We start from the raw sequence: 25,649 nt of genomic DNA, 5'->3' as shown, positions 1-25,649 counted from the left end.
GACTATTCACACGGTTCCCTTTGAAATCTATTAAAATTCCATTAACTTCCTACTGATATTGAGGGATTATCTCATTAACACTGACCTGCCTCTTTATCTTTTTCTGTTGATGAACAATTAGGGAAAAAGTTAAGGTAACTTCAAAGCAGGAATTCCGTTCAAATTTGGCTTCTTTGAGACATACAACAATTAACATTTTAAGGAACTATTAAGAAAGACCTGAAAACCATAAGTGAGAGAAGTAGAAAGTGACCATTCAGCCTATCGAGGCTGCACTGCCTTTTAATTCAGAGCTAATACATTTCCCCACCCAGCCCCTCTGCCCGGCCTATCCCCAATCACCTTTGATGCCCCTGGCGAATCAGGAAACAATCAATTTCTGTCCCAATGACCCGGCCTCCACAGCCGCCTGTGGCAATAGATTCTCCAGGTTCACTCGACCCTGGCTGATGAAATTCCTCCATATCTCTGTTTATTTTTAAATAATTGTTTTCCCTTTGTTACTTTGCAATTGGTATTTTTGAATATCCGACCGATCTCGGCCAATTGTAAATTTTACGGAAACCAATTCCCTGTCCCCAGAACTGAGAGCTGTTTCAGCCGGTGAGAACACGGCTGAGGCGAGGACTAACTGCGATTGCACCTGAGGACATATCACCGTCTTGCAACCAGCTCACCTGACGTTCGAAGTTGTACGCCAGCATATTAACGCCCCGACCGTGGCCAGTGAGGGCAGACAGCGAGCTGATTCTGAAGTTCGATTCAAGGACATGGTACACACAAGTTTTAATGTCTTGATTCAACAAGAATCTTCACTGGCCGCTGCCTCCCACTGAGGTGAAATTTAAAATAGGGAAAGTAATGTTATATTTTATTGTATCATGTTAAATGCGTGTGGCTGAAAAGCTCCAACACGTTCCGGTCGGGATCCCGTTCATCAGTGAGAACGCTATGTTTCACTCATAATGGGGCACGTTCGTCAAAATCATTGTTTTCAAAATCCTTAAACATTCACATTCACATTGTCAACATATTCCAAAATACGACTGAAGTTCAGATCATTAATTCATCGACTCAAAATAATGGGGTCAAAGTCGCAGATATAACTTGGGTGTTTGTGTTTTACTGATTCAATCCCAATAAGCGAGAAGGCCCTCACTGTAATCCCGCCGGATCCCTTAAAAATCTCTGCCGTATTTTGGAGAATTCTATTCCGCGACCGGCGTTCAAAGTAGCATCAGAAGTTGTACAAACCTAAATCTGCCTTTTCATCTTTCAACTTCTTGATTTCTGGACAGATAATAAAGATCAATTGGGGTTTTCTGATTAACATTCCAGGATGGAAGTGTGATCGCTGATAATGACAAATACACGACATGGTCGGACATTATGGCAGAAAATGTATTGGAGGAAATTATCAAATTATTCATCATTGATATTAATCATTTCAGCTGAAAATCAGTATGGTCCCAATGAGAAGCGACGGTCGGAAGAGAATCGACTATTCACACGGTTCCCTTTGAAATCAATTGAAATACCATTGATTTTGAGGGATCGTCACTTTAACACTGACCTGCATCTTTATCTTTTTCTGTTGATAAAAAATTAGGAAAAATTAAGGTAATTCAAAGCAAGAACTCCGGTCACATTTGGCTTCTTTGAAACGTGCAGCAATTAAGATTTTAAGGAACTATTATTAAAAACCAAACTACCATAAGACAGGGAAGTATAAAGTGGACATTCAGCTCATCGAGGCTGCCCTGCCTTTTAGTTCTCAGCTGATACAATTCCCCACCCAGACCCACTGCCCAACCTTCTCTCAACCAACGTTTATGCCCCTGGCTAATCAGAAACCCATCAATCTCTGCGTTAAATATTCCCAATGACCAGGCCTCCACAACCGCCTGTAGCAATAAATCTCCACGTTCACCACACCCTGGCTGATGAAATTCCTCCACATCTCTCTTCTAAACGGACGCCCTTCAATCCGGAATTAGTCCCCTCTTATCCTAGACTCTCTCAACGTGGGAAACAATCTTTATACATCTACTCTGTCCAAGTCTTTTAACATTCAAAATGTTTCAATGTGATGCCCCCCTCTTTCTCCTAAATTCCCATAGGTATAGCCAGGTGGTGTCAAACACTCCTCATATGATATCCCTTTCATAACGTTCCAGATACTTTTATCGTCTTGTAATAAATCAGATGTAATATTAAACCAAATCGCATTCAGTCTGCATAAGGGAAAGAATGATTGTTCATCAGCTCCTGATTAGAATGGCGGTGCAGTCTCTATGGGCTAATGGGCCAACTTCTGCTCCTATGTCCTGTCATCCTGACCCCTCTGCACCTTCTCGGTAGCATCCACATTTTTCCTGTAACCAGGTGACCGGATATGAACACAATATTCCAAGTGGGGTCTATCCAACGAATTATATAGTGGCCACATGACCTCACAGATCTTGAACTCGGTCCCACATTTAATGGTGGCCAACACATCATACACCTTGTCAACCACATGATCAACCTGTGCAGCAGCGTGGAGTGTTCGCTGGACACGTGCCCCAAGATCTCTCAGTCCGTCCACACTGCTCAGTCTCCCAATTAACTGGGATTATTTTATAATAATTGTTTTCCCTTGATTAGTTTCCCATTAATATTTCCGAAAATCCGGCCGATCTCATCTGATTGTAAATTTTGACGGAAAGAAATTCCCTGTCCCCAGCACTGAGAGCTGTTTTAGCCGGTGAGAACACGGTTCAGGCGAGGACTAACAGCGATTGCACCTGAGGACATATCACCGTCTTGCAACCAGCTAAGCTGACGTTCGAAGTTGGACGACAGCAAATTAACCCCTTGAGCGCGGCCAGTGAGGGCCGACAGCGAGCTGATTCCGAAGTTGGTTTCAAGGACATGGTACACACAAGTTTTAATGTCTTGATTCAACAAAAATTTCTACTGGGCGCGACCTCCCACTGAGGTAAAGTGTAAGGTAGGGAAAGTAATGTTAAATTTTATTGTATCATGTTAAATGAGTGTGGGTGAAAAGTTCAGACACGATTCGTTCGGGATCCGGTTCATCAGTGACAACATTATTCATACAGTGGATGGGGTCACTCATAATGGGGCACGTTCGTCAAAATCATTGCTTTCAAAATCCTTAAACATTCACATTGTCAACATATTCCAAAATACGACTGAAGTTCAGATCATTAATTCATCGACTCAAAATTATGGGGTCAAAGTCGCAGATTTAATTTGGGTGTTTGCGTTTTACTGATTTACTCCCAATAAGCTAGAAGGACCTCACTTTGATCCCGCCTGATCCCATAAAGGTCTCTGCAGTATTTACGAGAATTCTATTCCGCGACCGGCATTCAAAGTAGCATCAGAAGTTGTACAAACCTAAATCTGCCTTTTCATCTTTCAACTTCTTAATTTCTGGACAGATAATAAAAATCAATTGGGGTTTTCTGATTAACATTCATGGAGGGAATTGTGATCGCGGACACCAACAAATATGCGACATGGTCGGACATTGTGGTAGAAAATGTCTTGGAGGAAATTCGTCAAATTATTCGTCATCGATATTAATCATTTCAGCTGAAAATCAGGATGGTCCCAATGAGAAGAGACGGTCGGAAGAGAATCGACTATTCACACGGTTCCCTTTGAAATCTATTGAAATTCCATTAACTTCCTACTGATATCGAGGGATCATCTCATTAATACTGACCTGCTTCTTTATTTTTTTCTGTTGATGAACAATTAGGAAAAAGTTAAGGTAAATTAAAAGCAGGAAATCCATTCATATTTGGCTTCTTTGAGACATGCAACAATTAACAATTTAAGGAAATATTAATAAAGACCAGAGAAGTAGAAAGTGACCATTTAGCCATCGAGGATGCCCTGCCTTTTAATTCAGAGCTAATACATTTCCACACCCAGCCCCTCCACCTGGCCTGTAACCAATAACCTTTGATGCCCCTGGCTTATCAGGAAACTATCAATCCCTGCCTTAAATACTCCCAATGACCCGGCCTCCACAACCACCTATTGCAATAAATTCTCCAGGTTTACCACACTGTGGCCGAAGAAATTACTTCATATGTCTGTTCTAAGCAGACGCCCTTCAATTCTGAATTAGTCCCCTCTTATCCTAGACTCTTTCACCGTGAAAAACAATCTTTCTACATCAACTCTGTCCATGGCCTTTTAACATTCAAAATTTTTCAATGAGATCCCCCACCCACCCCCCCTCTTTCTCCTAATTTCCCATAGGTACAGCCAGGTGGTGTCAAGCACTGCACATATGATATCCCTTTCATAAGGTTCCAGATACTTTTATCGTCATGTAATAAATAATCTGTAATATTAAACCAAATCGCATTCAGTCTGCATAAGGGAGCGAAGGATTGACCAACAGCTCTTGTTTAAAATGGCAGCGCAGTCTCTATGGGCCAATGGGCCAACTTCTGCTCCTATGTCATCTCACCTTCTCGGTAGCATCCACATCTTTCCTGTAACCAGGTGACCGGATATGAACAGAATATTCCAATTGGAGTCGATCCAAGGTATTATATAGTGCCCACATGACCTCACAGATCTTTAACTCGGTCCCACAGTTCATGGCGGCCAACACACCATACACCTTATCAACAACACGATCAACATGTTCAGCAGCATTGAGTGTTCGCTGGACGCGGACCCCAGGATCTCTCAGACCGTCCACACTGCTCAATCCCCCAATTAACAGCGTTAATTTTCTAATCATTGTTTTCCCTTGATTACTTTGCAATTGGTATTTTTCAAATATCCGACCAATCTCGGCCAATTGTAAATTTTGACGGAAATCAATTCCCTGTTCCCAGCACTAAGAGCTGCTTTAGCCGGTGAGAACACGGTTGAGGCGAGGACTAACAGCGATTGCACCTGAGTCCATATCAGCGTCTTGCAACCAGCTCACCTGACGTTCGAAGTTAGACACCAGCAAATTAACCCCGCCGACCGCGGCCAGTGAGGGCAGACAGCGAGCTGATTCCGAAGTTCGATTCAAGGACATGGTACACACAAATTTAAATGTCTTGATTCAACAAGAATCTCTACTGGCCGCTGTCTACCACTGATGTGATATTTTATGTAGGGAAAGTAATGTTATATTTTATTGTATCATGTTAAATGTGTGTGGGTGAAAAGTTCAGACATGATCCGGTCGGGATCCCGTTCTTCAGTGACAACATTATTCATACAGTCGTTTGAGTCACTCATAATGGGGCACGTTCGTCAAAATCCTTAAACATTCATATTGTCAACATATTCCAAAATACGACTAAAGTTCAGATCATTAATTCATCGTCTCAAAATTATGGGGTGAAAGTCGCAGATATAACTTGGGTGTTTGTGTTTTACTGATTCACTCTCAATAAGCGAGAAGGCCCTCACTTTAATCCCGCCTGATCCCATAAAAATCTCTGCAGAATTTTCGAGAATTCTATTCCGCGACCGGTGTTCAAAGTAGCAACAGAAGTTGTACCAACCTAAATCTGTCTTTTCATCTTCCAACTTCTTAATTTCTGGACAGATAATAAAGATCAATTGGGGTTTTCTGATTAACATTCCGGGATGGAATTGTGATCGCTGATAATAACAAATATACGACATGGTTGGACATTGTGGAATAAAATATCTTGGAGGAAAGTCGTCAAATTATTCATTATCGATCTTAATCATTTCAGCTGAAAATCAGGATGGTCCCAATGAGAAGAGACCGTCAGAAGAGAATCGACTGTTCGCACGGTTCGGTTGAAATCAATTGAAATTCCATTAACTTCCTACTGATATTGAGGGATCATCACATTAACACTGACCTGTTTCTTTATCTTTTTCTGTTGATCAACAATTAGGATGAAAATTAAGGCAATTTCAAAGCAGGAAATCCGGTTACGTTTGGCTGCTTTGAAACATGCAACAATTAAGGTTTTAAGGAACTATTAGTAAAGACCAGAAAATTATAAGGGAGAGAAGTAGAAAATGGCCATTCAGCCTATCGAGGTTGCCCTGCCTTTTAATTCAGAGCTAATACATTTCCCCACCCAGCCCCGCTGCCTGGCCTATCCCCAATCACGTTTGATGCCCCTGGCTAATCAGGAAACCATCAATCTCTGCCTTAAATACTCCCAATGACGCGGCCTCCACATCCACCTGTGGCATTAAATTCTCCAGGTTCACCAGACCCCGGCTGATGAAATACCTCCACATCTCTGTTCTAAGCGGACGTTCTTCAACCCTCAAGTTGTCCCCTCTGTCCCTGGACTCTCCCCCTGTGGGAAATAAACTTTCTACATCTACCCTCTCCACACCCTTCACCATTTCAAGTGCTTCAATGACAATTCCCCCCCCACCCCAATTCTCCTAAATTCCTACAGGTACAGGCCAAATGCTCTTCATATGATATCCCTTTCATTAGGTTCCAGATTGTTTTATCGTCATGTAATAAATCAGATGGAACAATAAATCAAATCGCATTCAGTCTGCAAAAGGGAGAGAAGGATTGGCCTTCAGCTCATGTTTAAAATGGCGGTGCAGTCTCTATGGGACAATGGGCCATCTTCTGCTCCTAGATCCTGCCATCCTGACCTCCTCCGCACCTTCTCGGTTGCATCCACATCTTTCCTGCAAACAGGTGACCGGATCTGAATATCATATTCCAAGTGGGGTCTATTCAAAGTATAACATAGCGGCCACATGACCTCACGGGTCTTGAACTTGGTCCTACGGTTAATGACGGCCAACACACCACACGCCTTGTCAACAACACGATCAACATGTGCAGCAGCGTTGAGTGTTCACTAGACAGGTGTCCCAAGACCTCTCAGTCCGTCCACACTGTTCAATCCCCCAATTACATGGGTTTATATTTTAATAATTGTTTTCCCTTGATTAGTTTTCCTTATCATTGATATTTTCCAATATACAGCAGATGTCAGCTCATTGTAAATTTTGACTGAAACCAATTCCCTGTCCCCAGCACTGAGAGCTGTTCAAGCCAGTGAGAACACTGCTGAGGCGAGGAATAACGGCGATTACAACTGAGGCCAAATCACCGTCATGCAACCAGCTCACCTGACGTTCGGAGTTGGACATCATCAACTTAACCCCTCACCCGCGGTCGAAATATCACCAGAGAAGTTATGTTATATTTCATTGAATCATGTTAAATGTGTGTGGGTGAAAAGTTCCAACACGGTCCATTGGGGATCCTGTTTATCTGTGACAACATTATTCGTAATGGGACACGTCCTCAAAATTATTCTTTTAAAAATCCATAAACATTCATATTGTCAACATATTCCAAAATACGAATAAAGTTCAGATCATTAATTCATCGTCTCAAAATTATGGGGTGAAAGTCGCAGATATAACTTGTGTGCTTGTGTTTTACTGATTCACTCCCAATAAGCAAGAAGGCCCTCACCGTAACCCTCCCCCCCGATCCTATAAAAGTCTCTTCAGCATTTTCTATTCTCCAATCGTGCCAGCGACCAGCTTCAAAGTAGAGTCAAAAAGTTGTACAAACCTAAATTTGCCTTTTCGTTTTCCAACTTCTTAATTTCTGCACAGATAATAAAAATCAATTGGAGTTTTCTGATTAAAATTCAGGGATGGAATTGTGATCGCTGATAATAAAAAGAATATATGACATGTTCGGGAACTGGGGCAGAAAATGTCTTGGAGGAAAGTCATCAAATTATTCATCATCGATATTAATTATTTCAGCTGAAAATCAGGATGCTCCCAATGAGAAGAGACGGTCGGAAGAGAATCCCTTTGAAATCAATTCAAATTCCATTAACTTCCTACTGATATTGAGGGATCATCTCATTAACACTGACCTGCTTCTTTAGCTTTTTCTGTTGATGAACAATTAGGAAAAGGTTAAGATAATTTCAAAGCAGGAACTCCGGTCACATTTGGCTTCTTTGAAACATGCAACAATTAAAATTTTAAGGAACTATTATTAAAGACCAGAAAACCTTATGCCAAGGAAGTAGAAAGTGGCCATTCCGCCCAATGAGGCTGCGCTGCCATTTAATCCTGATCTGGTACATTTCCCCACCCAGCCCCACTGCCCAGCCTTCTTCCCATCATCTTTGATGCCCCTGGCTAATCAGGAAACGATCGGTCTTTACGTTAAATACTCCCAATCACCCAGCGTACACAACCGCCTGTGGCAAATAAATTGTCTAGGTTCTCCACATTCTGGCCGAAGAAAATCCTCCACATCTTTGTTCCAAGCGGATGTCCTTCAATCCTGAATTAGTCCCCTCTTATCCTAGACTCTCTCATCGTGGGAAACAACCTTTCTGCATCTACTCTCTACACGCCTTGTTTCATTTCAAGTGTTTCAACGAGATCCCCCCCCCCCCCCCATTCTCGTTAATTCCTACTGGTACAGGCAAGGTGCTGACAAACAGTCCTCATAAGATATCCCTTTCATTAGGTTCAAGATCCTTTAATCATCATGTAATAAATCAGATGTAATATTAAACCAAATCGCATTCAGTCTGCATAAGGGAGAGAAGGATTGTCCATCAGCTCCTGATTAGAATGGCTGTGCAGTCTCTATGGGCCAATGGGCCAACTTCTGCTCCTATGTCCTGTCATCCTGACCGCTCAGCACCTTCTCGGTAGCATCCACATCTTTCCTGTATCCAGGTGACTGGATCTGAACAGAATATTCCAAGTGAGGTCTATCCACGGTATTATATAGCGGCCACATGACCTCACGGATCTTGAATTCGGTCCCACAGTTAATGAGGGCCGACACGCCATATTCCTTGTCAACAATATGATCAACCTGTGCAGCAGCGTTGAGTGTTCGCTGGACACGGATCCCAAGCTCTCTCAGCCCGACAACACTGCTCAGTCCCCCAATTACCTGGGTTTATTTTTTAATTACTGTTTTCCTTTGATTTGTTTGCCATTGGTATTTTCGAATATCCGTCCGATCTCAGCTCATTGTAAATGTTCATGGAAACCAATTCCCTGTTGAAGCCAGTGAGAACACAGCTGAGCCGAACACTAACGACGAATACACCAGAGAGCAAATCACCGTCATGCAACCAGCTCACCTGACGTTCGGAGTTGGACACCGTCAAATTAACCCCTCACACACGGCCGAAATATCACTAGTGAGAGCAGACAGCGAGCTGATTCTGGGGTTCGATTCAAGGACATGGTTCACTCAAGTTTTAATGTCTTAATTCAACACGAATTCTCAATGGCCACTGCCTCTCACTGAGGTGAAAGGTAAAGTAGGGAAAAGTAATGTTAAATTTTATTGTATCATGTTAAATGTGTGTGGGTGAAAATTTCCAACCCGATCCGTTCGGGATCCCGTTCATCAGTGACAACGCTATTCATACAGTCGAAGAGGTCACTGAGAATGGGACACGTTCGACAAAATCATTGTTTTAAAAATCCTTTAACATTCACATTGTCAACATATTCCACAAATACGACTAAAGTTCAGAGCATTATTACATGGACTCAAAATAATGGAGTCTTAATCGCAGATTTAACTTGGGTGTTTGTGTTTTTCTGATTCACTCCCAATAAGCTAGAAGGACCCCACTTTAATCCCGCCTGATTCCATAAAGGTCTCTGCAGTATTTACGAGAATTCTATTTAGCGACCGGCGTTCAAAGAAGCATCAAACGTTGTACAAACCTAAATCTGCCATTTCATCTTTCAACTTCTTAATTTCTGGACAGTTAATAAAGAACAATTGGGGTTTTCTGATTAACATTCAGGGATGGAATTGTGAACGCTGATAATAACAAATACACGATATGGTAGGACATTGTGGCAGAAAATGTCTTGGAGGAAAGTCGTCAAATTATTCATTATCGATCTTAATCATTTCAGCTGAAAATCAGGATGGACCCAATGAGAAGAAACGTTCAGAAGAGAATCGACTATTCACACGGTTCCCTTTGAAATCAATTGAAATACCATTAACTTCCTACTGACATCGAGGGATCATCTCATTAACACTGACCTGCTTCTTTATTTTTTTCTGTTGATGAACAATTAGGAAAAAAGTTTAGGTAATTTCAAAGCACGAAATCCGGTCACATTTGGCTTCTTTGAAACATGCAAAAATTAAGACCAATAAAGACCAGAAATCCATAGGCCAGAGAGGTAGAAAGTGGCCATTCAGCCCATCGAGGCTGCCCTGCCTTTTAATTCAGAGCTAATACATTTCCACACCCAGCCCCTCTGCCTGGCCTATCCCCAATCAACTTTGATGCCCCTGACTAATCAGGAAACCATCAATCTCTGCCTGAAATACTCCCAAAGACCCGGCATCCACAACCACCTTTGGCAATAAATTCTCCAGGTTCACCACACCCTGGCTGATGAAATTCCTCCACATCTCTGTTCTGAACGGATGCCCTTCAATCCTGAATTAGTCCCCTCTTATCCTAGACTCTCTCATCGTGGGAAACAATCTTTCCACATCTACTCTATCAATGCCTTTTAACATTCAAAATTTTTCAATGAGATCCACCCCCTTCCAATTAAATTCCCATACGTACAGCCAGGTGCTGTCAAACACTCCTCATATGATATCCCTTTCATAAGGTTCCAGATATTTTATCGTCATGTTTTAAATAATATGTAATATTAAACAAATTTCCATTCAGTCTGCATAAGGGAGAGAAGGGTTGACCATCAGTTGCTGATTAGAATGGTGGCGCAGTCTCTATGGGCTAATGGGCCAATTTCTGTGCCTATGTCCTGTCATCCTGACCACTCAGCACCTTCTCGGTAGCATCCACATCTTTCCTGTATCCAGGTGATTGGATCTGAACACAATATTCCAAGTGAGGTCTATCCAAGATATTACATAGCGGCCACATGACCTCACGGATCTTGAATTCGGTCCCACAGTTAATGAGGGCGGACACACCATATTCCTTGTCAACAACATGATCAACCTGTGCAGCAGCGTTGAGTGTTCGCTGGAATCGGATCCCAAATTCTCTCAGTCACACAACACTCCTTCGTCCCCCAATTAACTGGGTTTATTTTTTAATTATTGTTTTCCCTTGATTTGTTTGCCATTGGTATTTTCGAATATCAGTCCGATCTCTCAGCTCATAGTAAATTTTCATGGAAACCAATTCCCTGTTCAAGCCAGTGAGAACACGGCTGAGGCGACGTCTAACGACGAATACACCTGAGAGCAAATCACCGTCATGCAACCAGCTCACCTGACGTTCGAAGTTGGACACCATCAAATTAACCCATCGCCCACGTCCAAAGAATCACCAATGACGATAGACAGCGAGCTGATTCTGGGGTTCAATTCAAGTATGTGGTTCACTCAAGTTTTAATGTCTTAAGTCAACACGAATTCTCAATGGCCACTGCCTCTCACTGAGGTGAAAGGTAAAGTAGGGAAAATTAATGTTATATTTTATTGTATCATGTTAAATATGTGTGGGTGAAAATTTCCAACCCGATCCATTCGGGATCCCGGTTATCAGTGACAACATTATTCATACAGTTGATTGGGTCACTCATAATTGGACATGTTCCTCAAAATCATTGTCTTAATAATCCTTAAACATTCATATTGTTAATATATTCCAAAATAAGAATAAAGTTCAGATCATTAATACATCGACTCAAAATAATGCAGTCTTAATCGCAGATTTAACTTGGTTTTACTGATTCACTCCCAATAAGCGAGAAGGACCTCACTTTAATCCCGCCTGATCCCATAAAGGTCTCTTCAGTATTTTCGAGAATTGTATTCAGCGACCGGCGTTCAAAGTAGAGTCAAAAAGTTGTACAAACCTAAATCTGCCTTTTCATCTTTCAACTTCTTAATTTCTGGACAGATAATAAAGATCAATTGGGATTTCCTGATTAACATTCAGGGATAGAATTGTGAACGCTGATAATAATAAATGTACGACATGGTCGGACATTGTGGCAGAAAGTGTCTTGGAGGAAAGTCATTAAATTATTAATTATCGATCTTAATCATTTGAGCTGAAAATAGGGATTGCCCCAATGAGAAGAGACGGTCGGAAGAGAATCGACTATTCACACAGTTCCCTTTGAAATCAATTGAACTTCCATTAACTTCCTAGTGATATCAAGGGATCATCTCATTAACACTGACCTGCATCTTTATCTTTCTCTGTATATACACAAATAAGAAAATATTAACGTAAGTTCAAAGCAGGAAATCCTATTACTTCATTTGCATTATCACAAAAATGTAGCAATTAATATTTTCAGATATTAATCATTATAATTAAAGACTATGTCAGAGGAGCAGAAATAGTCCATTTTTATCATGAACTGATCCATTCTCCTACTCAACCCCACTGCCCGGACATCTCCTCATAACTTTAATGCAACTGGTTAATCAAGATAACATCAATAACTGCCTTAAATATACACGATGGCCAGGCCTCCCGAACCAGCTGTGGCAATACATTCCACACATACTCCACATCTCTGTTCTATGTGGACGTTCTTCAATCCTGAAGTTGTCCACTCTGTTCCTGGACTCTCCCACCGTGGGAAATAACCTTTCTACATCTACTCTGTCCACGCCTTTCACCATTTCAAGTGCTTCAATGGGAATCACCCCCCCCCCCCTGCCCCATTCTCCTAAATTCCTACAGGTACAGGCCAGGTGCTGTCAAATGCTCTTCATATGATATCCCTTTCATTAGGTTCCAGATCGTTTTATCGTAATGTAATAAATCAGATGGAACAGTAAATCAAATCGCATTCAGTCTGCAAAAGGGAGAGAAGGATTGGCCTTCAGCTCATGTTTAAAATGGCGGTGCAGTTTCTATGGGACAATGGGCCAACTTCTGCTCCTATATCCTGCCATCTTGACCTCCTCTGCACCTTCTCGGTTGCATCCACATCTTTCCTGCAAACAGGTGACCGGATCTGAATATCATATTCCAAGTGGGGTCTATTCAAAGTATAACATAGCGGCCACATGACCTCACGGGTCTTGAACTTGGTCCCACGGTTAATGACGGCCAACACACCACACGCCTTGTCAACAACACGATCAACATGTGCAGCAGCGTTGAGTGTTCACTAGACAGGTGTCCCAAGACCTCTCAGTCCGTCCACACTGTTCAATCCCCCAATTAAATGGGTTTATTTTTTAATAATTGTTTTCCCTTCATTAGTTTACCTTATCATTGATATTTTCTAATATACAGCAGATGTCAGTTCATTGTAAATTTTGACTGAAACCAATTCCCTGTCCCCAGCACTGAGAGCTGTTCAAGCCAGTGAGAACACTGCTGAGGCGAGGAATAACGGCGATTACACCTGAGGCCAAATCACCGTCATGCAACCAGCTCACCTGACGTTCAGAGTTGGACATCATCAACTTAATCCCTCACCCGCGGCCGAAATATCACCGGTGAGGGCAGACAGCGAGCTGATTCTGGGGTTCGATTCAAGGACATGGTTCACTCAAGTTTTAATGTCTTAAGTCAACACGAATTCTCACTGGCTGCTGCATCGCACTGAGGTGAAATGTAAAGTAGGGAGAAGTTATGTTATATTTCATTGAATCATGTTAAATGTGTGTGGGTGAAAAGTTCCAACACGATCCATTCAGGATCCTGTTTATCAGTGACAACATTATTCATAATGGGACACGTCCTCAAAATCATTCTTTTAAAAATCCATAAACATTCATATTGTCAACAATTCCAAAATACGAACAAAGTTCAGATCATTAATTCATTGCCTCAAATTAATGGGGTCAAAATCGCAGATATAACTTGGGTGCTTGTGTTTTAGTGATTCACTTCCAATAAGCGAGAAGGTCCTCACAGTAATCCCCCCTGATCCTATAAAAGTCTCTTCAGCATTTTCTATTCTCCAATCATGCCAGCGACCGGCTTCAAAGTAGAGTCAAAAAGTTGTACAAACCTAAATTTGCCTTTTCATCTTCCAACTTCTTAATTTCTGGACAGATAATAAAGATCAATTGGGGTTTTCTGATTAACATTCAGGGATAGAAATGTAATCCATGATATTAACAAATATACAACATGGTCGGGCATTGTGGCAGAAAATGTCTTGGAGGGAAGTCATGAAATTATTCATTATCCATTTTAATCATTTCAGCTGAAAATCAGGATGGTTCCAATGAAAAGAGACGGTCGGAAGAGAATCAAGTATTCACATGGTTCCCTTTTTAAATCAATTGAAATTCCATAAACTTTCTACTGATATTGAGGGATCATCTCATTAACACTGACCTGCTTCTTTACCTTTTTCTGTTGATGAACAATTAGGAAAAGGTTACGATAACTTCAAAGCAGGAACTCCGGTCACATTTGGCTTCTTTGAAACATGCAAATATTAAGACGAATAAAGACCAGAAATCCATAAGTGAGAGAAGTAGAAAGTGGCCATTCAGCCCATCGAGGCTGCCCTGCCTTTTAATTCAGAGCTAATACATTTCCCCACCTAAACCCCTGCCCTGCCTATCACCAATCACCTTTGATGCCCCTGGCTAATCAGGAAACTATCAGTCTCTGCATTAAATACGCCCAATGACCCTGCCTCCACAACCATCAATGGCAATAAATTCTCCAGGTTCACCACACTCTGGCCGAAGAAATTCCACCATATGTCCTTCAATGCAGAATTAGTCCTCTGTTATCCTAGACTCTCTCACCGTGGGAAACCATCTTCATACATCTACTCTGTCTATGCCTTTTAACATTCAAAATGTTTCAATGAGATCCCCCCTCCCTCTTTCTCCTAAATTCCCATAGGTACAGCCAGGTCCTGTCAAACACTCCTCATATGATATCCCTTTCATAAAGTTCCAGATACTTTTATCGTAATGTAATGAATCAGATGCAATATTAAACCAAATCGCATTCAGTCCGCATAAGGGAGAGAAGGATTGACCATCACCTCCTGTTTAGAATGGCGCCGCCATCTCTATGGGCCAATGGAGCAACTTTTGTTCCTATGTCCTGTCATCTTGACCCCTCTGCACTTTCTCGGTAGCATCCACATCTTTCCTGTATCCAGGTGACCGGATATGAACACAATATTCCAAGTGGGGTCTATCCAAGGAATTATATAGTGACCACATGACCTCACAGATTTTAACTCGGTCCCACAGTTAATGACGGCCAACACACCATACACCTTATCAACAACACGATCAACCTATTCAGCAGCGTTGAGTGTTCGCTGGACGCAGACCCCAAGATCTCTCAGCCCTTCCACACTGCTCATTCCCCCAATTAACCGGGTTTATTTTCTAATCATTGTTTTCCCTTGATTACTTTGCAATTGGTATTTTTGAATATCCGACCGATCTCAGCTCATTGTAAATTTTGACGGAAACCAATTCCCTGTTCCGAGCACTGAGAGCTGTTTTAGCTGGTGAGAACACGGCTGAGGCGAGGACTAACAGCGATTGCACCTGAGTCCATATCACCGTCTTGCAACCAGCTCACCTGTCGTTTGAAGTTGGACGCCAGCAAATTAACCCCTGGAGAGCGGCCAGTTTGGGCAGACAGCGAGCTGATTCCGAAGTTCGATTCAAGGACATGGTACACACAAATTTTAATGTCTTGATTGAACAAGAATCTCCACTGGCCGCTGCCTCCCACTGAGGTGAAATTTAAAGTAGGGAAAGTAATGTTATATTTTATTGTATCATGTTAAATGTGTGTGGGTGAAAATTTCTGACACGATCCCGTTCTTCAGTGACAACATTATTCATACAGTCGTTTGGGTCAGTCATAATGGGGCACGTTCGTCAAAATCATTGTTTTTAAAAATCCTGAAAACATTCATATTGTCAACATATTCCAAAATACGACTAAAGTTCAGATCATTAATTCATTGACTTAAAATAATGGGGTCAAAGTCGCAGATTTAACTTGGGTGTTTGTGTTTTTATGATTCACTTCCAATAAGCGAGAAGGTCCTCATAGTAATCATGCCTGATCCTATAAAAGTCTCTTCGGTATTTTCTATTCTCCAATCGTGCCAGTGACCGGCTTCAAAGTAGAGTCAAAAAGTTGTACAAACCTAAATTTGCCTTTTCATCTTCCAACTTCTTAATTTCTGGACAGATAATAAAGATCAATTGAGGTTTTCTGATTAACATTCCGGAATGGAATTGTAATCGTTGATAATAACAAATATACGACATGGTCGGACATTGTGGCAGAAAATGTATTGGAGGAAATCGTCAAATTATTCATTATTGGTATTAATCATTCCAGCAGAAAATCAGGATGGTCCAAATGAGAAGAAACGGTCGGAAGAGAATCGACTATTCACACGCTTCCCTTTGAAATCAATTGAAATTCCGAAAACTTCCTACTGATATCGTGGGATCATCTCATTCACACTGACCTGCATCTTTATCTTGTTCTGTTTGTACAGAAGTCAGAAAATATTATTGTAATTTCAAAGCATTAAATCTATTTACTTTATCCAGCAATTATGATTTTCAGGAACTATTTTCAAAGACCATAGATACATGAGCCAAAGAGTGTGTTCAGTTATCATGTCTGTCCTGCCATTTAATAATGACAGCCCGATGGTCCAGTCTTCCCCCCCCCCTCTAACCTTTGATGCCCTGGCTAACCAAGAACCCATTAATCTCTGCCTTAACTACACCCAATGACCTGGTCTCCATAACTGCCACAAATTCCACAGATTCACCACCCCGGCTGAAGAAATTCCTAGCTAAGTGGACGCCCTTCAATTCTGAAGTTGTGCCCTCTTGTCCTGGACTCTCCCAGCGTGGGAAACAACTTTTCTACATCTACTCTGTCCATGCCTTTCAACATTGAAAATGTTTAAATGAGGTCCCACTCATTCTCCTAAATTCCAATGAGTCCAGGGCAAGAGCTTCAAACACGCCCCATATGAAACCATTTCGTTCCCGGAATACTCCATGTGAACCCCCTCTGAACCCTCTCCAACGTCAGCACATCCTTTTTTAAAATAAGGAGCCCAGAACGGTTCACAATTCTCCACGTGAGGTCTTCTCAGGTCCTTGTGAAGCCTCGACATCACATCCGTGCTCTTAGATTCTATTCCTCTTGAAATGAACGCCAGCGTCGCATTTGGCTTCTTCACCACCTGCACGTTGCCCTTCAGGCCGTCCCGCACAAGGGTCCCAGGTCCATTTACATCTGGGGATTTTCAATTTGCAGCCCATTTAGAAATTAATCGGCCCATTTATTTCTTCTACCAAAGTGCCCGGTGGTACACTTTACATTTCCCACTTCTCTGCCCGTTCTCCTGATCTAAGTCCTTCTGCATCCTCCGTGTTTTCCCTCTACACGACCTGCTCCTCCATCTCCCTTCGTATCATCTGCAAACCTGGCCACAAGGACGTTCATTTCATAATTCAACTCATGAATATGCAGCATGTAAAGAAGTGGTCCCAACACTGATCCCTGTGGATCACCACTGACAACTGACAGCCCAACCAGAACATGACCCTGTATCCGTTTCGCTGCTTCCCGCTAACCCGACACGCTGGTCTGATTCGTGCAATACCACGAGCTCTTCTCTGTTTATGCAGCCTCACGTGCAGCGCCACGTGGAAATGCAAACACACGACATCCACCACATCTCCTCAGAGAATTCCAATAGGTTTTTCCAGCAAGGTTGTTCCCTGAAGGATAGCATGCTGGCTTTTGCCTGTCTTGTCATGTGGCCTCCAAGTTCTCCTTAACCTCATCCTTGTCGATCCACTCCAACATCTTCCCAACCACTGACGTCAGGTGAAGCAGCCTACAATTTCCTTCCTGCTGCCTCCCTCCTGCTTAAACAGTGGGGTGACCTTTGCGATTTTCGAGTCTTCTTGGACCGTACTAGAAACTATTGATTCCTGAAAGATAATTCCCAATGCCTCTACAATCTCTACAGCTACCTCTTCCACGACCCATCTTGCCCAGGAGACGTATCCACTCTCAGACCATTCGGCTTCCCAAGGACCTTCTTTGCCCTCACCTCCCTTCCCTGATATCCCTCGACATGGCGCATACGGCTAGAGTCTTCCACAGAGTGAATTGATGCAAAGGTATTTGTACATTCTCCCCGTGTATGTGTGGGCTTTCTCCAGAGGCTCTGTTTCCTCCTACCATTCGAAACGTAAAGGGCGGGTGTAGGTTAATGGGGTGTAAATTGGGCGGCATGGACCCGTGGGCCGAAATGGGCTAAAAAAAACTATTATTTCTCCTGCACCATTTTCTTGTGGTCCTGGGCCTAACCTCATCTCTCTTACTCTTTATACACTTGAAGATGCTTCTTTATTTTCACTTTGATATTTTTCTACTTTCACACTTCATCTGCACCCTCCTCATGAGGTTTTCCAGTTGCCCTCTATAATGTTTTTTTTAGCGTCCATCTTCCCGTCAGCCACAGTTGTGGCATTTTTCTCTTTTTTGACCTTTATCTATCCTCATTTGGTGCAGAAACTCCATCCGTGATGCCCTTGCCATCCTCATGCCAGGACCTTCTTCCATTCTACTTTGGCCAGTTCCCCTCTCGTGCCCATCGGATCCCTCTTTGCTTCACAGGAATGTGAAGTAAAGGTTTACAGCAAAAGGAAGGTAGAATATGACAGCGCCATGCAGGCCCTTCAACCATCGTTGTTACCAGCAAAACACACTGAACAATTCCAACCTCGATAAGAATCCCAAGGTCCCTCTGTTCCTCCAACAATTGACCCTGTCCTCAGCCTTCAGGTTTGATCTTGCAAAATGCACCCCCTCACACTTATCAGGATTGAACTCCATCTGCCACCTTTCTGCCCGGCTCCGCATCCCGCCCATGTCCTGCTTTTCCCCTATGACACATCCAAAATCCATATCTGACTGATCCATCCATCTGCAGTCCAGGTCGTTTATTTTTGAAAAAAAAACAAAGATCAGGGATCCCAGAACAGTGCTCCATCCACTCGTCTCTGACCTCCAGGCAGAATACATTCCATCCACTTCCATCTGCTTTCGACCTGTGAGCCGATTCTGAACCCATGCAGCCAAGGTCCCATGGGCCCCGAGTCTCCTGACTTTCTGAACGTGTCTCTTATGGTGGGACCCTGTCAAATACCTTAATATAATCCATGTAGGCCTCATCTACCGCCCAACCCATTGTTACTGCCTCAAAAAAGAAACTCAGTTATTCTCCTGAGGCATGACTTTCCCCTAAAACAATTTGAGAGTTTTACTTTTAGACTCTGCGAGAGACTCTTTCTAAATCTATCTCTCAGTTCGTTGAATTAATGACATTGGATTTAGAGTTTTGCTCGAAGAGTTTTACAGTTTCCTTACTTGCTTTGTCACATTCAGCTTTCAATTTCATCTTTGCTGAAATGAAGATAGAAAGAGAACTTCCACATTTAATAGTGTTAAAATCAATTCCGTAAACATCCAGTGATTTTCCTCATAAATCTTGCTCTTTTAAGTTAAATTAAAAAAACACAAATTTAGAAATGGGTCATTTTCCTCTCCTTACTTGCTGGAACTCATGCCTGATGTCCAACTCGGTTGGTGATTTCCCGTCCCATCTTCTTAATGCTTCTATATTCAGAAAACACTTTGCAACTGAACCCCTTCAGGTTGGCAACTTCAGAACTATTTTGTCTTCAGATTAAGTCCATGCACTTCATTCTTAATCTCCTGACCACGGGTTCCGCTATCCTCAACAGAGAAAATGTCTCCTTCCACTGGCTTAACAAGTCTTTAATTGATTGTTGACTTCAGGAGGGGAAAGGCAGGGGTGTACAATCCAGCGATTACTGGGGGAATCAGAGGTGGATTGAACACTACTGGCATCGTGAAGAAACCACGTCAGTAGAGTTTGGGGGGAGAGGTTCAGTACATCTTTGGAAACTCTGGATAATTTCTACAGAGGTATGGTGGAAAGTGTGCTGACCGACTGCATCACGGTCTGGTACGGGGACACCAATACCCCTGAGCGTAAAGCCTTGCAAAAAGGTCATGGACACAGCCCAGGAGATCACAGGCAAAACCTACCCCACCATTCAGAAGATTGACGGGGAATGCTGCCGTCGGAGAGCAGCAGTGTTCATCGAAGATCCACACCACCCGGCACACACTCTGTTCTCGCTGTTGCCATCGAGAAAGAGGTATCGGGGCCACAAGACTTTCAATTTAACATTCGAAATGTGGAGCTGAGAGTGAAATATCGTCCCAGCGATCAACACCGAATAGTTATCAAGTAATTTTAATTGTTCAAATTAAAGCAATCGGTGAGATCCAGGAAGTTAATCTTATCTATAAAGTGAATAGGAAAGGGGTGTGACGATACTACCTTGCCCCAAAGGAAAGAATTGTTTTCTCAAACTTAATACTTACTCACGAGTTCAAAAAGGAAAGGTGAGAAGGAAACATATTTTTATCGGAAATGCTGACATGGTCTGTTTTCATATTTAACTTTAAAACTCCCCGTGTATGTTTGAAGTCGAATCTGTAAAATAATATTTCCGTTTACCTGCCGTTTCCTCAGCGGCCAATTCATCTGTTGAAGAGAAAAATGCAAAAATACTTGTTCCGTTACATCGTAGAAAACCGTGTATTCAGAATATCACAGCAAGATGTCAACAAAATATTTTATTTGTTTCAGAAGCATCCGCTTCGTATGTTTCATTCAAAACCAAGCAGGCTCCATGCGTTGCTTAGCTAGATTTCCACCGCATTTCGCATAATTTCCTGAAGTCTTCCGCGACGCCGATAGGTCGCACTACCGAGAAGAGGTGGAAAATCTCGTGGGATGGCGCGAGAGGAACGACTCGAGTCTCAACGTGGACAAGGTGAAGGAGAGGATGATGGACTTCAGGAGGGCCAAGAACGACCACCCTCCCTTTCACATCAAGAGAGGGGAGAGAACCAAGTGCCTTGGAGTTCACTCAACTAGTGACCGATCGTGGACCCTCAACGTCTCCTCACTTGTCAGGAAGGCGCAACAGTGACTGCACCTCCTGAGAAGACTGAGGTGAGTGTCCCGGCCGGCTGCATCACAGTGCGAGTGCGGTTGCTGCAGGGAAATTGATTGAAGGTCAATCCACAGGACCTGAAGAGCGGCAGAGGATCACTGGGGTCTCCCTCCCATCAACCGGGATCGTTGTCTGAAGAGGGCGCGCAAAATCATCGAGGAGCCCTTCCACCCTGCAGACAGCATCTTTCAGCTGCTCCCATCGGGGAAGAGATCCAGGAGGATCAGAGCCAGCACCACCAGGCTGGGGAACAGCTTCTTCCCACGGGCAGTGAGGACGACCAACGGAACCGCTCACACTGACCCTCCGAGACTCTCATATTCACGAAACAATATTTATTTATTGCACTGAGAAGCGGAGAACGCTGTTTCGCCTGGTTGTACTTCTGCAATCGGATTACTACAAACTCAACTCGAATTATTTTACAGAGTTTCATACCTGCTAATTTTTTATTTTGCTTCAGAGCTGTGATTTCTTGGAAAAAGAAAGCATCTTAATCAATTTAAATTTTCATGAACAAGATGTTATTGTTTGTGGGGATGACGAGTCATGTCCTTGTGCCTCGATACACACGAACGCAATTGCAAAAAACAAATTGCAGGCGACTCCTGATAAATATGCAGCTCGCGATATGTCGGGGAAGGTGAAAGCGCTGGTCCTGGCGAAGGATCCGCCCGAAATGCCCACAGCGCGTTTACTCCGACTCATGCTCAGTCCCATTAGTTCTTCCATCACCAACGTCCTGCACCTACAGGCCCCGCCTATCCCCAAATGTACCTCACAACTTGATCTGATGTTTCCATCTTTATATAATGTATACAGGTATACACGCACACACATAGACGCACGTGCACACACATACTGACACACACGTACGCAGACGCATACACACAGACACGCACACACATACACTCAGACACACTTACACACACAGACACAAAAACACACAAACACATACATATGCACACATACAGTGAGGACGCTGAACGACTAAAGGAACTGACCACATTTACCATCTAATACTCTCATTTGTTTAAAACAATATTGTAGGGCGAGTCGAAAGAACCAAAGACTTGTTGATCCAAACCAAGGCTTTTATTAACTAAAAGACTGGAGCATATCACAGAATGACCTGGTCTGGCTAGGAGCAATCCTTTAAGACCTGCCAATAGGCGTGGCTACACTCTCAGCCAATCACAGTAATCCTACACTACAATCTGTACATATACACATTGGTGATAGAATCCATACTATCACAAATATTTATCTATTTATTTGTATATGTATTATTTGTCTATATGTGTGTTATGTCTGTTTGTGTGTCTGGTTCTGAGGACCGAAGAACACTGTTTTATCAGGTTGTGCTTGTTCAGTAGATGAGAATAAACTTAAACTCGACTTATACGTATGAATCTCAAGTGTGTGTGTGTGTGTGTGTGTGTGTGTGTCTGTGAGTGTATGTGTGTGAGAGTGTGTGCGTGTGTGAGTGTGTGTCTGTGTGTGCATGAGACTGTGTGTGTCTGTGAGTGTGTAATGTGTGTCGGTTTATCTCTCTGTGTGTGTGAGCGTGTGTGTGTATGCGTGTGCATGTATTTTTGTAAATATTTAAATAGAATAGTACGGGAATTAAGAGAGTGGGCGGGGGTGGAGGGGGGGGGTGGAAGTAGCATTACTGGCCAGGGATATTATCACGGCTATGCGGAGGGAAGACGCTGCAGAGGGAGGATCTACTGAGTGGGTGTGGGCTAAGTCACAAATAGGATGGGAGAGATCACAGTATTTTAAACACATGCATAATGGGCTGGGAAATTATGAAAACAAAAGTGAAATTTCCCTTTCCACGGAAGGAATTTCCAAAATCGCGAACATTTCCCTTCCCACACACATCCCTCTTTAAATAATCCCTGCGCCATTAGTGCTCTGTGATTAGTAAGGGGTTGCTTAAGGTGGGATGGGGTGGGAAGAAAACGTTTGAAACCCTTGGACTCTGCCAGCCCCCTCTCCGGGGACTTTGCTCAGAGTTTAAGAGCCCACCGCTGGAGGAGCAGCCACGTTTTAATTTCTCCCGTACCTCTCTCCTACCAACATCACGAGAAACACAAAACATATTTATGTTACTTGAGGTGAAGACAAGGCTGTGTTTGGTGTGGGGCTCCAGGGGATGGGGAGCGTAGGACCCCCTCCCTCCATTTTGAGAGTGGCTGAACTAGATAGACAAGCTTACGGGGAGGTGGGGGGGGTGCGTGACAGACCAAAACATATTGAAACAGTCAGCGCTAATTCAGAGCATTTGAGGACAACGAAGTGTCCGACAACGTAGGAAAAAACGAAAAACCCTCTCCTTTAAAATGCCTCGCAATATTTTGAAATAATCTACCGTTACATTTTTGCATTTACCGTCATCCTTTTGTTTCTCTGTGGTTACATGCAGGAAAAAAAAATACAACAGTTGTGATGGAGGCACGTTCTAATGGAGGAGTATTTGACAAAAACACGATCCATTGTGTAGGCAGCGTAACGTACATAACAGAGTTGACAATCACCTTAACCGTTACAGCTATTGCTGACCAGTGTAATTAAACATTACCCATGTCGAATTTAAATAATTATAAAGAAAGTACGAAATCGCGCAAAATCTTCGAGGACCCCTTCCCCCCACCCCACCCCCACGCACAGAGCTGCTCCCGTCGGGGAAGAGATCCAGGAGGACCAGAGCCAGCCCCACCAGGCTGAGGAACGGCTTCTTCCCACAGGCAGTGAGGACACTGAACGACCAAAGGAACTGCTCTCACTGACCCTCCGAGACTCTCCCATTCGTGAAATTATTTATCTGTAGAGATGAATACCTGTCCTGCCTATATATGGATTGTCTGCACATGAGTTGTGTCTGGATGTGCGCCTGCATGTTGTGACCAGAGAACCGTGTTTCATCGGGATGTGATTCGACAAGCAGACGCCAATAACTTTGACATGTCTTGAAAACTCATGCGCTAAAATGTGTGCTCACAAGAAGTTCCTGGAGTTTTACGTTGCCCATGCTACGAATGGAAATTGAGCAAATCAGGAAGTATTGTGTGACTAGAGAACCATAAAGCACTGCAACACCCAAACAGGCCCTTCAGCCCATCTAGTCAGTGTCTGCCTAGCCTCAATGGCCTACACACTACCATTGCCCTCCAAACCCATCCAATCCATGTACCTATCCAACTTGCTTTAAGACAGCTGGAAACCATACCATGAAGAAAGTTTCAGGCCAGAAACGTTGGTAATATATCTTTACCTCCTCTGAACGCTGCGAATCCAGCCAAGTTCCCCTCACGTGCTATTTTCCTTAAGTGTCAAAATGGAGCCTGAATTTACCACTTCAGTTGCTAACTCCAAGCTCTCACCACTTTCTGAGTGAAGTTCGCCCTAACGTTCACAATACACATTCATCCTTTCACCCTTAACACATGTCCTCTAGTTCCTGTAAATGGTGTAAATATTCAGGACCAGTTGAGAGGAACACTGTTGGACTTTTGGGCCGAAGACGTACGAGGCTGTTTTCCAATTCGGATGCAAGCCAGTTCCTCTGAAACGTATGTTGCCTGACATGTAACATGTTTTGACTGATTTCTGCATTTATTTCCTACTATTACTCGATAATTTGCAGCCAATATTTTATCCTAAATTATGATGCTGTTTTTTTTTAAAACTCTCTTACCGGTTTCTTTCATTTGTTTGTTTAATTTGGCAATTTCTGGAACACGTCAGGAAAAATTTCCACAGGTTAATCTTTCTTGAAACAAATCAGTTAATTGTCACGAATAAATAATACTATACTTTAAGATTAAATTATCCCATTAAAACATTATTTTATTAACGCAGAAGCAATAAACTGACGCTGCAATTTTCAATGTGGTCCAATCTGGAGATTGGGAAGTTGGCAGAATGGGATAGAAGGCACGTTTTTGATCTGACACATTCTCACTGAACGTGACGAGGACATTTCACTAAATTACATAAACTTTGATATTGATTATCTGTCCCCTCTCCGTATAACCATTGGAGTAAAATCAGTTCCATATATTCTTCCAGAGCAGATCAGGGAGAGATGTATAATAAGGATTTTACATGTAATGAACTGTTGAAACGACTCTGCGGGGCGTCACCACGAATAATATTTTGATATATGTATGTTTGTACTGTGTAAAGGTGTCATTTGTCTGTCTGTGTGTTCGCATGTTTTGCACCGTGGTCTGGAGAACGTTGTTTCATCGGGTTGGACAGGTGAAAACGGATGATAATTGAACCTAATACACACTGAAACTCGACAATAAAGACGACGGCTCACTGAACTCCACAAAACCGTCTTTCCGTATTCCGCAGATGTTTTGCAGCCCGATTCCGGGGCATATCGCACGGACGGTGGGGGCGATGCGTTCTTTAATATGTGCACGTTCGACAGACAAGTGAGGGAGTCTTCAACGATTCGTTAAATACTCATCCAGGGGTTCTCCGCCCTTTTTTTCGTTCCCCTCACATACCACTTAACTAATTCCATCCTAACCACACAGCCCACCTGTGACAT

General features: G+C 42.8%; 2 protein-coding genes across 2 annotated transcripts in view; both read right to left on the bottom strand.

Moving 5' to 3' along the window:
- The window catches only part of LOC138752985 (myosin-2 heavy chain-like), an 89,302-nt gene extending 84,240 nt beyond the window's left edge, over positions 1-5,062 (bottom strand). Inside the window, exons 1-8 of the mRNA XM_069915583.1 lie at positions 4,967-5,062; positions 4,496-4,861; positions 4,081-4,084; positions 3,737-3,754; positions 3,406-3,441; positions 1,574-1,591; positions 1,255-1,290; positions 86-103 (exon numbers count right to left, since the gene is read on the bottom strand). Coding sequence (XP_069771684.1) covers positions 86-103; positions 1,255-1,290; positions 1,574-1,591; positions 3,406-3,441; positions 3,737-3,754; positions 4,081-4,084; positions 4,496-4,861; positions 4,967-5,062 — 592 coding nt within the window. The remainder of the gene's footprint in view (positions 1-85; positions 104-1,254; positions 1,291-1,573; positions 1,592-3,405; positions 3,442-3,736; positions 3,755-4,080; positions 4,085-4,495; positions 4,862-4,966) is intronic.
- A 287-nt stretch (positions 5,063-5,349) lies between these two features.
- The window catches only part of LOC138752984 (uncharacterized protein MCAP_0864-like), an 88,256-nt gene continuing 67,956 nt past the window's right edge, over positions 5,350-25,649 (bottom strand). The window contains exons 40-56 of the mRNA XM_069915582.1: positions 24,783-24,818; positions 23,477-23,494; positions 21,518-21,553; positions 20,578-20,604; positions 19,395-19,430; positions 16,459-16,476; positions 16,129-16,164; positions 14,328-14,345; positions 13,996-14,031; positions 12,200-12,217; positions 11,869-11,904; positions 10,061-10,078; positions 9,730-9,765; positions 7,893-7,910; positions 7,577-7,612; positions 5,868-5,885; positions 5,350-5,573 (exon numbers count right to left, since the gene is read on the bottom strand). Coding sequence (XP_069771683.1) covers positions 5,350-5,573; positions 5,868-5,885; positions 7,577-7,612; positions 7,893-7,910; positions 9,730-9,765; positions 10,061-10,078; positions 11,869-11,904; positions 12,200-12,217; positions 13,996-14,031; positions 14,328-14,345; positions 16,129-16,164; positions 16,459-16,476; positions 19,395-19,430; positions 20,578-20,604; positions 21,518-21,553; positions 23,477-23,494; positions 24,783-24,818 — 665 coding nt within the window. The remainder of the gene's footprint in view (positions 5,574-5,867; positions 5,886-7,576; positions 7,613-7,892; positions 7,911-9,729; positions 9,766-10,060; positions 10,079-11,868; positions 11,905-12,199; positions 12,218-13,995; positions 14,032-14,327; positions 14,346-16,128; positions 16,165-16,458; positions 16,477-19,394; positions 19,431-20,577; positions 20,605-21,517; positions 21,554-23,476; positions 23,495-24,782; positions 24,819-25,649) is intronic.

The sequence above is a fragment of the Narcine bancroftii genome, chromosome 2 (genome assembly GCF_036971445.1).
Source record: "Narcine bancroftii isolate sNarBan1 chromosome 2, sNarBan1.hap1, whole genome shotgun sequence".
NCBI classification, from domain to species: Eukaryota; Metazoa; Chordata; class Chondrichthyes; order Torpediniformes; family Narcinidae; genus Narcine; species Narcine bancroftii.
This window is presented reverse-complemented; position numbering and strand designations above follow the sequence as displayed.